Source organism: Myzus persicae, unplaced genomic scaffold (assembly GCF_001856785.1).
Source record: "Myzus persicae strain clone G006 unplaced genomic scaffold, MPER_G0061.0, whole genome shotgun sequence".
Lineage (NCBI taxonomy): Eukaryota > Metazoa > Arthropoda > Insecta > Hemiptera > Aphididae > Myzus > Myzus persicae.
Window position 1 is genome coordinate 552,885 of NW_019100914.1, and position 11,879 is coordinate 564,763.

Here is an 11,879-nt window from a genome sequence, read left to right on the forward strand (position 1 = left end):
AATTTGTATAATAAGAGGTTAAATAATAATAATTAGGTAGCTACGACTATACGAGAAAAACGATACATTTTTTGACTTTATAATGTTAAGGTTTACCGCCGTGTTTTCAATTTTATAGATTTAAATACCCCAAATAATATTATCTTTCGGAATCTAAAATAAAAAATGTATCGTGTCATCCAAAGAAGTAAAAAAACTCGAAAACTGATGACGATATCATATTTGATATTAAACTGTATTATAATATCTATAATCTATGGCAAAAGCCGATTATCGGATCATCGGAAACTATTCACAATTCCAATAATAATTTCAATGAACAAAAGAGAAATGTGTAATCGTGTCGTTATAAACGACACTAATTACTTACATATTTCATTCTGCCCTAATTTTTATAAAATATCTCGATCCTTTCAGTTCAGAGTGAGATGAAGAAAGCAGATATGATGTCTGCACTCCAGACATGGTACTGGTAAAAGGTACAACTATATTTAACCCGAAGACTCGATGTACCAATAAGTAAGTTTCATTACCTATTAGTTTGGGACTTACGTATTTTACTTGATAATCTTAAAATTAAAATGTATTGCCAAAGACAATTTGCTACCTGGGTGGCACATTATGTTATATTCCCGAGCGCTCAACCCCAAAAATACGGTATCACAAACGATGCCAGCATAATATCCAGGTCACAGAATAGTAACACATTACAATAACATATACAAATATACAATTAAATGGGTATAAATAGCATTGTACTCGTACATAGTAGTCATACTACAGTTGTACAGTTCTACACACGGGAGTCCTGCAGTTAAATTCAACAATTTTTATTTTTGTTGTAGGTATATGAATAACTAAACAGTTACATTATAATATTTAAACTCTACCCCTACACCACAAAAAGCTCAAAGTCTGAAGAAAAATTCTAAGAGCTGGGGTAACTAGGACGAATTGAATAGCGAATGAATAATAAAATATATGAATATTACTTTAACGTCTGCTTGTAAGCCAACCACAAATTAAAACAAAGCCGTAATTTATCAAACATTAAATTATTTTATAGAGCTGGGAGAGTCGCTGATATAAACTTATATAGTATAATAGACAATAGTACTCAATACTAATAAACAGTAAGTTGAATTAACTTTTGCCAAAAACATATAGTTTATTATATTATACTATTATAATTTATTTTCATCATAAAAGGTATCTATATAAGACAACAGTGGCACAGTCCCGGTTTGAAATACAATATAATTTTAATTTAAACATTATATTATTTCATTCAAAAAAAGCTTATACGTTAAAGAGCTCTCTTTCCATTTGATTTTCTGCATCCATAATAAGTTTAATTTTATACATTATTTTATTACACTGAATCAAAGTCGATAGAACTGTGATCATATTTTTTTCAAATTTTTTCTTTAATATAATTAAGTTTTATTTTTTTATATTTTTTTTTTACATTAATGAGATACTAGATTAATCATTTGTTACCTTAATAACTACTAGATTTTCAGATTAAGGTATCTGAATATTGTAGACTGCAGTCTCTAGCCCATTAATTTTAATTTTAGTTTTTAAAACATGAATGCTTCCAAGAGCCGACGTGCCCCTTCCCATTTTTTTTAAACAATGACCAGCTTCTGATGGGACACCTCACATTAAACAATCTTTGATAAGCAATATATTATATATATAAATATATATATTTGAACGCTGACGCTGGAGAATTATTTCTCATTTTTTTTTTCTATAATTTAACTGTAGTTGAATTTTTAATAAACATTTTTCAAATTTTGATAACCAGCTAGTGCCCTTTTAATAATCATTGTTTAATAAACTAATTTATGTAAATAATTTTTACTAACATACAAGTACAGTAATTTAATCGGTTTAAAAATATTTTTATTTGTCAGTTATTACTTATTAGGTAGGTACATTATTATTATTATTATTCATACTCTTAAGTATACACAGAGTGAAAATAATAAATATTATGTTCAAGTGCCATTATGGTGGTTTAGTCATGTATATAAACTACTATTGTAAGTAACAATTAACAATTATTAGGTGCACATCGTATAAATAATACATAAGTACATAATATATAAATTGTACACGCATTAGTCAAAGTTCTTTAGGATTATTATTCTTAAAGAAAATAAACATCGATATTAAAATACCTAATATAATTTACTTATTATTTTTAATCTTATAGTAACGATCATGAAGGCAGAGACTATATACAGTACAGCATATAAATTATGACGAATTGGCGCTTATAATTAATACTACATAGCTACGTTTGTAAGGCCTAAGTTTAAGGTTTTTGCACAATCAGTAATTCTTTATGGCGTTTAAAACTCAAGTTAGGACGATACATTTATGCCAAGGTGGCAAGATCTCTAACCTGGTTCATTATAACTATAATGAATTATTGAATTATGTTCTGCGAGAAAATATGCCATGGTCCGACGAAATTCGGATCTTCTCCTCATTCCCGCTAGACATCCTGCTAGGTATATATAGGGGAACCGTTCTCGACAGGACACAATCGGGAAATTTTAGGCAATCGTGCTCAAATATTTTAGCAACTCAAAGAACACTCCCCCTTTCCCTTTGACACCAGCTCAAATTAATGATAGTATTAAGGCCATTCGTGCGCTTAGCACTAAAAACTATTCTTTTAATAAAATATTTATGAACACTTGGAGTAAGAAACTAGAAAGTTATGATAGGTATCAGATGACATTAGATTGGACTTTACATTAGATATTGCTACTATTTAATTGAGTTTAGGAAGATAACACATTGTCTCATTAATCTGTATAATAATTAATTTGAAAATATTAAGATTCGATGGTCTATCGTGAATCAAATGTCTTTTAAACATAAAAAGCATCAATTTGGTTAGATTTGGAGGTAGATAAGTAGAATCAACTAGATGTCATTAAATAAACAAGATTATAGTATTAATGGATTTCGACTTTCTATAAAACCAACATACGTGGTTAACGGTTAAAATAGGTTTAAACTGAATAAATAATTTTAGTTCAACAATGTTTTAAGTAGGATTTTCGCAATTGAGTTTAGTGTTTGGCAAATCGATAATTATTTTAAAAAAAAGATACTGTTAGATCTAGATGAATACTTATTAATGATAAATTAAATCAATTATAAATTATAATTTAATATTCATATAGTTCTACGATTTTTTTTCATCAAATAGTTAATTTTATTTTTAAGTTTATAGTGTATTATTCATATTTGTTCTATAGTAAAGATTACAATAAATAAGTAAGTAGTGTGTTGTTCATAATAATTGAAAACAAGAAATCATCGACGAAATATTATATTTATTATAATATTATAACTTATATACATGTATAATGTATATGTTAGGGTGAAAGACTAAAATTGGCGAATGACGTCTTTCACCGACCATTTTTACCAAAACTGGTTGTAAATGATGATAAATCTCAAATAATACATTGATTATTTTACCATGGGTAGGTACTTTTAGTAATGATTTATTATTGAAATTAATAAAATAGGTCAATATTATAATTATTTTAAATTATTTGTTTGTGCGGTTTTGGTTACCATGACATTTTGAACTGCACAACATTTCTACTGCATTGCAAGCAGGCATTTTTTAGTACTACAACCAGTTTTTCAGTTGCATCGATTGAAGCCTTGATGACCAGCTATTCTTTTCCCCTCGTCTTTGCGTAATGTTATTTCCCTATCTTTAATTTTTTTCATGGCTTCATCTAGTTTTAAGAATTTTTCTTTTCACGGGGAAATTCGTGCTCTTGTATATTTGTATTTCAACACGCCGTATTCTGTACCAGGTTCAAACATTCGGGTATTTATTTTATTTGAAATTAAATAAATATTATCAAATTAAAATTGGCTTACATAATTTATACATGTCATCTTCACATAAAATAATTGCAGCTAGTTAATAACACGGAGAACCTCGAGCTCTATCAACATCTGGTATTAAGACACGAACAGTTGTACCGACTTCGAGCTTTGAAAATTTTTCGTATCTACTTCCGTCATGATATTTTTAACTAATGAAGCTATAAAATACTATAATATAGTACCTACACACTTGTCAATGATCGTCCACACCGACATAAAATGTATTGAACATCATTCTCAAACTAAGCTGAGGATTGACGACAATAACTGGGGAATGTCTACATTTACAACATTTACCAATTTTTAGGTAAATGACATCATTTACCGGAGAATGATGATATTTACCACGTTTACATCATTCACCGTAACATATACAATATAAAACACGTATAGGCGACAATGATGTTTAGTCTAAAACTCTAAAATACAGTCAGAAACACGCACCGTGATTAATAGGTGCATATTATATTATAATATATTAATATCATAATACTGTTATAACTCATAATGCGGTTGTAGGTACACCAACGAAAAATAATGTTATAATAATATGACGTGATTTGGTCATCAAATTTCAATTCCGTTGTTCTACTTGACGAGTTCATAAATCGAAGTAATAAAATATAAAAAAATGGTTTTTAAAATAAAAGTACGTTACCTATATTAATATAATAATATGTGTGTATAACATTAGGTTAATGCTGTATAATATCTATATACAATATACATACAACATGTAGACGCAGGGGTGTGTAATGCTCGTGGTTTTAAAATTATTGCTTTATTTGAATTTCTCATATTTATTATTGTGAACGCATAGACCGCATATATCATATATGTATAATATATAATATCTATGTATACCTATACGCACACATGTCATAATAATATATAACTATTAGTTGCACGCATCGCAATAAAACAAGACATTTTATGATCTAATAATACGCACGTTCCCGTTGTTAATATAGATAAATATTATTAGGAAGTATATTATATTATATATAAAAACGTAAGTAGTAAGTATTATATTACTATTATTATTATTATTATTATTATTACTACTGTAGCCCTCGCCCTCCCGCCATATATCTGTTCGTATTATAGAGACATGTTACGCGGTCCGTGTGTGCCGGACCAGTAGAGGTTGCTGCAGTGGCATAGGCTGCAGTGGCGGCGTTATTATGTAAGATATAGGTACGCATAATAATAATAATGTAATATACCAACTACCACTCACTTTACAATATTATTATTATACTACCTTGGCATTACAGTGATATTATTATTATTATCATTATTACTATTAGGTATGTACGTTGAATCGTGGAGTACCTCGCCGCACGGCCACTTACATTTTGAGCTACTGCCTACTCGTTTTGACGGCGATATCCTGCCTCAATTACAGAGTGTTTTTTCTTATTTTTATTTTCAAGATAGAGTTAAATACGTTTTATTGGCACAACCGCAATTGTTTGACCTGAAATCGAAAATCAAACATTCAATAAACTATTTATTCCTTTCAAATTTCAATTATTAACCGTAATCATAATACCTAATACAATAGCTATGTATAGGTACATAGTTACAGCGCTGTGTAACTGCAGTGTTTCGTGCATATATAATATGACATAATATGATATTATTTGATAATAATATGGCATTTATCGAATTTATTATTAATATACATCCATATATTATTATTATAATGTTTGTTGTAGGTCGAATTTAAATAGATGCTGGTGACCGGTGATCAAAACATCATACTGATACTAAAAATTATAATGACAGTGGAAAGGAAAACGTCTTTAATATTATGAGATTCACTTTGTACACACCCTGATATAGTCTGATTCATGAGGCACGCTGAGTACCTTATTCCAATGAATATTGCACGATATTCGCTAGTGGCACAAGGTCATGCGATTTTAATAGTTCAAATATAACATTGTAATAATGTGATAGGTATGTAAATTTGTACACATTAGCTTTATTGTATGTACACTTTGTAACACACATCACATATTATCGTTACTGTTACAGTATTGTCGCACACACACAAACAGTTTTATACGGCTTGAGGCCTAGATCAGACTATAATACACTACCTAATACTTTATAAATAAAAAGATAGTATTAATAAATACGAGTTTATCTTTCAGTGAACGTCATTACGACCATCTATCAAAAATAACAAACACTTCGACGGCTCTTCGCGATTGGCGAATTCGGTTGTTTGTAAAGACGTGTGGACGTATGGTAATAGAACTTACGTGTATATAGATGATCGAATCGGAGATTGGCCGTTATGTTTGTGATACGCTTTAAAGGCCAGATTATACAGGGCGTGTAACAAAAAAATTCGTCCGAAATTCGTTACGAAATTATACAAATAAACATTTAAGTTGTACTACCCTTTTAACAGTAAGTTATATTATAGTTTCGTGACTACCGGGGGGTGCAGGGGGTGCCGGATATGGGCGCGTTCGAATTACACCGATTCACAAGTATCAAGTCAATTTTTTAGGGTTGAATTTGCAGTGCCATGTGAATTCACAGGTACTTTTTTTTATTCTCGAAAATACACAATATTATGTAAAATCCACTGCAATATTACTCATTTCTGCTAAAATCCATCTGTACTAAATTAACGCCAATTCCACCTAAATAAAAATTGTAATTGTAATTGTAATAAAAATTATTTTATTATATACCTACTATAAATTTATAGAACATAAATAAATAAAAACTAAATTTGCAAACTATATAATTAGGTACGTTTGGGATACTTAAATATTACGTTTAAAACATTATCAGAACTGAAAGTCAACTTTACAAATGTATGATATTAATATCATAATTCATAATGCACATCACAATACCAGAAAAGAAAAAAAAATCAAATATTTAAGTAATACAAATTATAATATATATTATGACTCCGGCTTCGTTGTGTAATTAATTTTATCCTTAAATCGGGAGGGGATACGTGTGTCATAACTCATAATTCAATTAAGTTTTAACTTAAAATTTTAAATTACAATAAAATCGGTTAAAAAAAATGATCGGTAGAGGTTATGTTTATTAATTATTTGACATGTCAAATGTTAGAAGTATGCCAGTAGAATAAAACTCATATACAAAAAATAGGTATAATCAGTGGAATTTACAGTCGCCCATCAAGTGCCCATGTAGACACTATTTAGTTTTATACTTATTCCCTGCAGTTACAGGGCCATTATCCGGAACGAGTCGAACAGGACCAAAATTGGTTTGATTTCAATAAACAAACAATAATATTACCATGATTGTACCCAGCTGGTTCGACTGCGATTTTGATATCTACCTAGCTATATCAAATTGATAATTTAAGAATTATATTTTGTCTGGGCTACATAAAATTCGATTGCTCAACTACCATCGGTGAATACCTACTAATAATCTATAGATGCGGTACTTCAGTCTATAACTTACTATATAAGAAGCTATACGCATGTTATTATTGCGTTGTAAACATTGTAATACGTGTCATTGACAGGTGTTGGGTCATTTTGGCGAGCTCCGGCCAATGTTTGAATTGACGGGGTACTCGGAGAAATGGGGTCCCTTTTCTTTTTGAATAATATTTTTGCACATGAATTATAATTTTTTTCCAATTTTAGCGGTTAGTTTAGGTTAGGTGATTTATGCGGTGAGCATAATATAGGTACCTGCACGCATACTTAGCTGCAGCTATGTATGAAGAAAAAAAACGAAAAAGAATGGTACTCAGGTAGTTATAGTGATTAGTATAAACTATAAACCGAAATTTATACACACGTGTGACGTGGTACTTGCGGTGTAAAGAATAAATGTCTAAAACCTTTGGCGACGTTCGATGATGATAAAAATAAAAAAATCATGTAGTCTTCACACACACACTCACACACATATGTGTACACACTACACTTGCGTATGTGTGTATATACGTACAAATACGCACTGTGTACACAACACACACACACGCACAAGACATAGATATCCATAAGGATCCGGTGCGGTGGATAAGAGGTCGTCTTATCTATATCGTCGCCGTCGTCGGCTAGGCGTTTCGATTTGGTCGTTCAGTGCGTCGTTAGGCCGCACAGCGACAAACGCTCGCAGTGTGTTCGACTATAATCGATTGAATATATAGATCGAGAAACATCTAAAAGAGAAACAAACACCATCGATCGGTCGATAACCGTGAACAAGACAACCGCGTTCGTTCGCCCGATACTGATCCCACGGCGTCGACATGTATCACACGCACCACGAGCACGACGTCTTGACTGGAGCCGACCCGATGGTCTTGCAGCAACACCATCACCATCACCAGGACCATCACGCAACCACGTTTATGCCGGTCATGAACGATCCACAACAGCAGCAGCAGCAGCAGCAACATAACCTTCAACACCAGCATCACCATCATCTGCAACAACAGGACCAACAGCATCACGAAGATCACATAATTCTACAACAACAACAACAACAACAACAACAACAACACCACCACATCGAACCCACCGATTCGGGAGGCGCCCTGGTCCCTTTCGGACCCCAGGAATCTGTAGTCGGCGGTGGTGTCGGAGGAACTCAAACGGTTGGAGCTTACGAGACTAGCTGCTGGCAAATACTTCCACCGGACTACCCGTACGACGACGACCTGAGATACGACAGGTAAGCAGCCACTTCCGTTCATAAACTTACATAGTCCATACTATTATTATTTACCCATACAAATGTTGCGTTTGCATAATGGTTATTACTCGGTGTACAATGATAGTTTCCTGTCTTGTGCAATTGACCGGATCGCGGGATAATTCAATTAAGGGCTTGCCTCGGATTTTAACACACAAACACTGCAGATTAGTACCCTTGTAACTCGGCTTTTCGTCCAACTCGTTTTGGCAATATAGTCGTCTCACATTCTCCTCCTCTATAGATTCCAAGCATCCTAAAAAGTATCTATTTCCACATCCTTAATCCTGCATATAATAATATAAATCATTATTATTATAAATACTTTTGTCTGAACGCGATACGCGACAGCGATCCTCCCCCACCACCACCAAACACTTAACTTAAACCCAACGAGCACGTATACCACGACGTGTTGCAGTTATTTATTGAGCGAGCGGTTTCGTTCATGGCGTTCGCTTAAAGTGCACTCTTAACGCTATGCGTGAATCGAAACGACATCGGCGCGTGCAGCGTGCCCCTTATACCGAGTATTATATACCTATACCGGTATTAGATATTCGGTGGAACGAGTTGTACGACTTCTCCGTTTTCGGTCAGGATTTAATGTGCGACAAAATGTATTATATTCAGTTCTAATATATAATCGAAATGGAAAGCTCTCGACGAATTCACGGTCGTTTGAAATGCTTTCGTGCTAGGTCGTCGAGAGTCTATATCGTGTAATATATATATATATATAGGTAGGTACAATAGGTACATACCCAATATAATATGTTTTACACAATAATTTATTATTATTGTTATACTCCGTTGCATGCGAGTATTTATAATAATATAATATACCGGCTGTGGAATATCGAAACGGTCATGCGAATGAAGGGATGTTGCGGGTGAGGACATAGGATAATATCATGACGAGAGGCACTGGAAACCGAAAACTTGTTAAAGTCGTTATACGCCGCCTGGAGAGAGAGGCACACACATACAAACTGCACACACACAGAAGTTCGCGTTCGTTATAATGTTTATTGTGCCGAGTGGTTGGGCCCCTCGAAGTTTGCGTTTGTTGCTATTATTATTTGTTATAATATACCCTCCATCGCGCAGACCGTATAATATGTACTTAGCTGTGGGCACACACTTTATACCGAAAGCACACGAACGAGCTAAAACCAAAAAAAAAATGTATACACAATAATATTATTATGACTATGTATATTTTGTGCAATGTATTATTACTATATTATACACGCAGGTCTTTATAATATATTATAAATATATACATACATATAGTATAACGTAAACGTACCTAAGCCGAAGACGGAAAGGCCGAAGGAGGGCGTGAGAGAATCCGTCAGCTGTGACCGATGATTAGACGTGCACAACCACGTGCCTGGCACTGCGGGTTTTCTTTTTCTTTTTTCAACCGATCGTCCGCAACGTGCGAAGATTGTCGTGATAAACGCGCCAAATGCCCAACCGTAAACGAAACCATCAACATTGATATTTTATAAGGACGTGCCGTTCTTGCGTTGATATTTTAATATTATATTTTATGCAATGGTTATAGGTACTTTCGTCAAATGCTGCGGTTCGTTGTGTAGTTTGCAGACGACCTTTAGGCTATATTATAATATTATTATTTATTATCATAGGTGGTCGCAAGACATGCAGTCTTAGATGATTGTCTTGAAGATATTAATAGTTTTAATATTAGGTATACCGTATACGATATTAGCATATTACACGTAAACAATCGTTGTTGTTACATTTTATTTTAACGCGGGGAAATTCTTAGTAAAATCAAATGTATGGAATGTTTGTTAATAATATTTCCTGAGAAATCCCGCAATTAAGTATATAATATTACTTGAATACTTGGTACACTTGATACACAAATTATTCATTGACCCATTTATTATATATGCTCAAATAAACACGGTTCTATGTTTTATGTAGGAGCGCCTACAATTATGAAAGTAGGTAGGTATAACCGTATAACTGAGTGGATTTTGAAAAAAGAAATATTTACGAGTAACGAAGAGTTATAAAAAGCATAGTCACGCTATAATTTTTAACCTCCAATCACGTTATTATTTTAACATTATTTTTACGAGTTTTAACTTTGATCTACGCTTTAAAGTTAATTAATTAAAATTATTGTAAGGAAAAATTATTTCTACAAAAGTACTTGTTACCTGTATACGTATTCTTTATATTATAACATACATTCAATTATTTTATTTCGTCACTCATAACAAGTTAGCAAATAATTATAATATTATATTGTAGGTACCTAGTAAAAATTACATTACTTCTTTTTATCATTTTTAGATTAGGTACTAGTTTATTGTTTTGATTTACATGTTCCCATATTTTATATTTGTTATTATTTTTATCAACACTCAAACCATGAAATTGATTTTTTGATCACTGATATTCCATCTATTCAAATAAAAATTTAATTTACTTTCACTTTTACTTTATAAATACAATTTGAATACATCGATTAATTAGTATATTGCACTATACTACACAAGGAAAGTAAAAACGATTCACTGTAAGTATAAACGGGCATTCTTACAATCTCCTTATTTTGCAAGAAAAATATGTAAATTATTATTACATTACATACAATATAGGTATATATTGTATAAAACATACTCATAATAACCAATTACTCTATTTTTTGTGTGCATGTGGACTCTTCTAAATAAATTAGTGAACAAATATATATAGGTTCGTTTTCACCTGCTCCGGATAGGGTTCGGGCAGTCATATTAACGAAAAACACAACAACAACAACAAAAGCAACGACATAGTCATGTTACCAACCTTATATACTTATACTTAAATCAGCTATGTATAATATAGAGTGTCGTGCACACGCGTACCTGTATAAAACAAAAAAAAAAGTGATGGGGTATAAAGTACAGGTAATAAAGTATATAAATACATGCAAAAGCTGGTGGCGGGGGTGTTGTGTAATTAAGGGCAGATGAGCTTCGGTCGGGTCACGAAGGGAGCAGTCTAATTGCTCGGAACGAACGCAATTTGTCGGTATATTAAAACAATAATAATAATATAATAAAAACCATATCGTTCGTCCATTAGCGCTCTACTGCCACACACACACACACACACACACACACACACACACACACACACACACACACACACACACACACACACACACACACACACACACACACACACAC

At 32.4% G+C, this 11,879-nt stretch overlaps 1 protein-coding gene across 1 annotated transcript in view; it reads left to right on the forward strand.

The window, feature by feature from the left end:
- Positions 1–8,018: 8,018 nt before the first annotated feature.
- The window catches only part of LOC111026789 (homeobox protein vnd-like), a 27,778-nt gene continuing 23,917 nt past the window's right edge, over positions 8,019–11,879 (forward strand). Inside the window, exon 1 of the mRNA XM_022304928.1 lies at positions 8,019–8,637. Within this exon, the coding sequence (XP_022160620.1) occupies positions 8,213–8,637 (425 nt within the window). The 5' untranslated portion in view covers positions 8,019–8,212. The remainder of the gene's footprint in view (positions 8,638–11,879) is intronic.